The following is a 1,291-nucleotide window of genomic DNA, read 5'->3' as shown; positions in this document are numbered from 1 at the left end:
TGGGCTCACTGCCAACAGAAATGCATGTTCATGTTCCTTAAAAGACATGTGCAAGGAAGTTCATCGCAGCATTTTCATAATCCCTAACACTGGATACTGCCCAAATGTCCATGTAGAGAAGAATGACTAAATAGATTAAGATATATGCATGTAATGGAATACTACATAGAGCCATAAGATTGAACTAAAACGATGTGCAAAATATGGATGAATCTCACAAACATGATGTGGACGGAAAGAAGCCCCATAAAAGAGACCGCATGCTGTTTAATTCTATTTATCTTCAAAAACAGGCAAAACTAACATATGGTGGGAAAGCGATTGCCCTTGCTGGGAATAATGAAAAAAGTAGCACAAATAGTCTCTGGGATGCTGCTACTGTTCTTTGTCTTGACCTGGGTGCTGGTTACATAGGTGCATTCACTTTCTGAAAATTCATGGAGCTGCACACTTAGGCTTTGTGCACGTTTCTCTGTGTGTGTTATAATTCCAATCCCTGGAACACCAGGAGACGCAGCTTTACCCAGAATATAGAGGGCTTTGTAAATATTTCCCAGTCAACTCTTGGAGAAAGGCCAACATTTTCCAATTGTGGAATTTGGGTAAATGAAAGTATGTATTCATGATAGTTAGTATTGCTGAAAGTGGTTTTGTTTATAGATTGTTAAGCAAAACCACATGGGCCACAGGAAGAAAGCCCTCGGTCAGCTAGAGAAGTAGATGGAGTGTGTGCATAAAAGCAGATGACTCCAGGAAACCAGTGTAGCATCTTTGGAAGTGCATTAAGCTGTTTTAGTTTGTTACACCAAGTCCTTTATGTTGTAGGTTTTATCATCTTGAAGGAAGTATGAAATTTCAATTATGGGATATGCATTCGATAAATAAATATCCAACATCTCCATATGTGTCCCAAACATATACACCACCTCTTACCTCTTCCAGATATCCGGACACCATTATTGATGGCATTTTTGTTTTTATAAGGTTTCTCCTGGCCCACAATCATTCCACTGAAAGGTGCATACACAGTAGATCCATCAGAGCACAAGACGTCCACACCCTGGTGAGGCCTACGATTTCTAGGATGCAGATAAGAATGAGGAGACTTAGGAGCTGCCCTGGGAGCTGTATTGCCCAGGAGTGTGGTGTTAGCTTTCTGTCCCCAGACCAGGGGATCAACAACTGAAGCTGCTAGTAGAGCATATTAGGATGTCGCAGGTTTCCTCACTCTGTTTTGCCCAATTTTAACCTCCTTCCCTGAAGGTAGTAATAACCATGTTGTAAAGATTCA

At 41.0% G+C, this 1,291-nt stretch overlaps 1 protein-coding gene across 1 annotated transcript in view; it reads right to left on the bottom strand.

Moving 5' to 3' along the window:
• LECT2 (leukocyte cell derived chemotaxin 2) overlaps positions 1–1,291 on the bottom strand; it is a 7,297-nt gene that overhangs the window by 3,723 nt on the left and 2,283 nt on the right. The window contains exon 3 of the mRNA XM_015563368.1: positions 934–1,079. Within this exon, the coding sequence (XP_015418854.1) occupies positions 934–1,079 (146 nt within the window). The remainder of the gene's footprint in view (positions 1–933; positions 1,080–1,291) is intronic.

The sequence above is a fragment of the Myotis davidii genome, unplaced genomic scaffold, assembly GCF_000327345.1.
Source record: "Myotis davidii unplaced genomic scaffold, ASM32734v1 scaffold471, whole genome shotgun sequence".
NCBI lineage: Eukaryota > Metazoa > Chordata > Mammalia > Chiroptera > Vespertilionidae > Myotis > Myotis davidii.
This window is presented reverse-complemented; position numbering and strand designations above follow the sequence as displayed.